Raw genomic sequence first — 2,407 nt, 5'->3', positions numbered from 1 at the left:
CTCTCTCTCTCTCTCTCTCTCTCTCTCTATTATATACATGTCTCTATTATATCCCTACCCCTTTCCCTCTCTCCTCCCCTCTCCTTTCTCCTCTCTCCCTCCCTCCCTCAGCTTCTTCCTCCCCTTCACAAGCCTTATTTATCCTCAACATTAACCCCTTACTCTGATATGTTATAGATTCGCACCAAAGCTCTCCTCTGTTTCATCCTTATTCCGTCATCATTTATTTCTCCTTGTCGGTACCCTTTTCAATTGATGATCAATGCTGAACTCTTCACACATCAAATTCCTTATCTTAGTTAGTTGTTATGATATTTCAAAACGAAAATATATTATATAACTTTTCAATGTGGGAAAAAAGGCATTAAGAAACCCTATACTAGGTCGTTGTCATATTTCAATAGGAAATTGTTTCTCCTACATTCAGGTCCAGTCCAGCAGAGAGAAGTTCAAAAGACAGAGCGTCTCAGCCTGGAGAAAGAATAAGGAAGAGTGCCAGAGAGTCTCACCACACGGAGTAAGTCCCAGGAGGGTGGTATCCCGGTATTTAGCGCCCCCTCTAGAGCAACGTTTGGTTTTTTCTCTTCTAATTGTACTAAGTCCTAAACTCTGTGCCATGCTCGGGAACCAATTTCTTCTGAATCTAGGGAACTCATCTTGAACAAATCAAACACATGAAGTTATTTCGAATACAACATTCTGAAAACAAACAAACTAACAAACAAGACAAAGCAACCTCTTGATGTTCAGTAATACGAGCCACGTTGATAGACCAGTATCATGTGGACCACTTTGATGCGAATGGCTTGGTCCTAATCCCCAGCAGGAAGCTCTTGTACTTTGTAAGGGTGGGCCGACTTCGAGAACTTTCGACTCCGGACATTTTTGGGTTCGAGTTCGTCGAATTCGACTCCGAATCCGAATTCAGGTCAAGATAGCAGCCAATCAAATTTGAAGAAAGGCAAGGTCAATTCGGTCGGATTCGTGTCAAGTCGTTCACCCTCCAGCCGTCGAGTCGAACACGCTGTAGAGAATCCCGACGCCACGGACCGGTGCAGATAAAGGGGGCGGGGAAGGGGAAGGGGTAGGCACGGGGAAGAGGTCAAAGAGGTCGGGATTGAGGTAGGCAATGTTTTAAATGTTTCTTGGGTGCAGTTTTGCGTAATATTATTTACAGTTTTAAACAAATTAAATATGTTTTCGCTGCTTGTGTTCCACTATCCCCTTGGCTGCCCTAGTTCGGGAATTCGTTTTCGGACTCGGCCTCCTGCCCAATGTTCGAGCTCCGACTCCGACTCCACGAATTCGTCGTATTCCGAACCTCGACTCGACTTCGCCCATGCTTAGTACTTTGGGTGTTTGAGGAGTCTTCAGAGCTTTCCAGTTAAGTCTTATCGAAAATGGGAATTAAATTCATGAACTTCGGGCTATAAATAATCTCAGTGTTGACAAGAACGTTTAACTTGAACCCGTACCATACAATCAGTTTTAGGTTTTGTCAGAGTGCTGTGGCACTTGCAACTGCATATTGTTTATGACCGCGCGAATACAATTAGTAAACTGAAGAACAAGTATCTTCTTCCCTCCCTATTTTAGCCCCCCCCCCCCTCCCCCTTTGTCTTCCATGGCTATCCTAATTACAACACGATAATTGCCGAATTATGCAAGTGCAAAACATTACATAATATATAATGTTGATGGAAATCTTATCTTTCATCTTCAGTACCACACCAACAGAGAGACATTCAAAAGCCAGATCATCATGGAAAGAGTAAGTCATTGGAGAACGCTCACCAAGTGTGTTGAGCCTTACTGGAGTAACGTTATTGATTTCTATCAGCCTTATAGGTCCCATCAGGGAAGCCTAACTTTTCCTCATTGAAATGACTATTTCATGACATAATCAATTTTTAAAATCCCATCATCATCATCATCATCGTCGTCGTCGTCGTTGTCGTCATTGTTGCTATTGGAGATTTTTTAGTATTGGAAGTTTTATGTCATTTAAAATATGTTCAATGTTTCGCGTAATGGGCCTCTCCATCTTTTCTTTCTATGGCTTTCTTTCCCCATGTGTTTACTTTTTAAGGCGCACGGAATACAAAAGTAATTACAAGTTCAGATTTTGGTAAAACTGTTGTTTTATTTCTTTGTTCTCTTTTAAAGCAGCAGTGGTCAGGGTGTTCTCCGAATGTAGCTCAGGCAAACACACTTAGATATGGCAAAACTTACCAAATATCTTTCAACTATAGAAAAACAACAGGGCTAATAGAGCCATCATTGACACCAAGAAAATGCTAAATAGAAAACCCCAAAAGCACATATCTATTTCACCCATAATCCACAAGGATGAGCCAAGAAAATCGGACGCCATTTTTGTTCCCTCGTCTTCCCTTCCTATTTTAGC

The 2,407-nt window shown here is 41.9% G+C and overlaps 1 protein-coding gene across 1 annotated transcript in view; it reads left to right on the top strand.

The window, feature by feature from the left end:
- LOC101853245 overlaps window positions 1-2,407 on the top strand; it is a gene marked incomplete in the record, with an annotated part of 36,466 nt that overhangs the window by 21,009 nt on the left and 13,050 nt on the right. The window contains 2 exon segments of the mRNA XM_035970790.1: window positions 428-517; window positions 1,724-1,771. Coding sequence (XP_035826683.1) covers window positions 428-517; window positions 1,724-1,771 — 138 coding nt within the window.

This window comes from Aplysia californica, unplaced genomic scaffold, assembly GCF_000002075.1.
Source record: "Aplysia californica isolate F4 #8 unplaced genomic scaffold, AplCal3.0 scaffold00321, whole genome shotgun sequence".
NCBI classification, from domain to species: domain Eukaryota; kingdom Metazoa; phylum Mollusca; class Gastropoda; order Aplysiida; family Aplysiidae; genus Aplysia; species Aplysia californica.
Note: the sequence above shows the minus strand (reverse complement) of the source record. Positions and strands in the feature narration are given on the sequence as shown.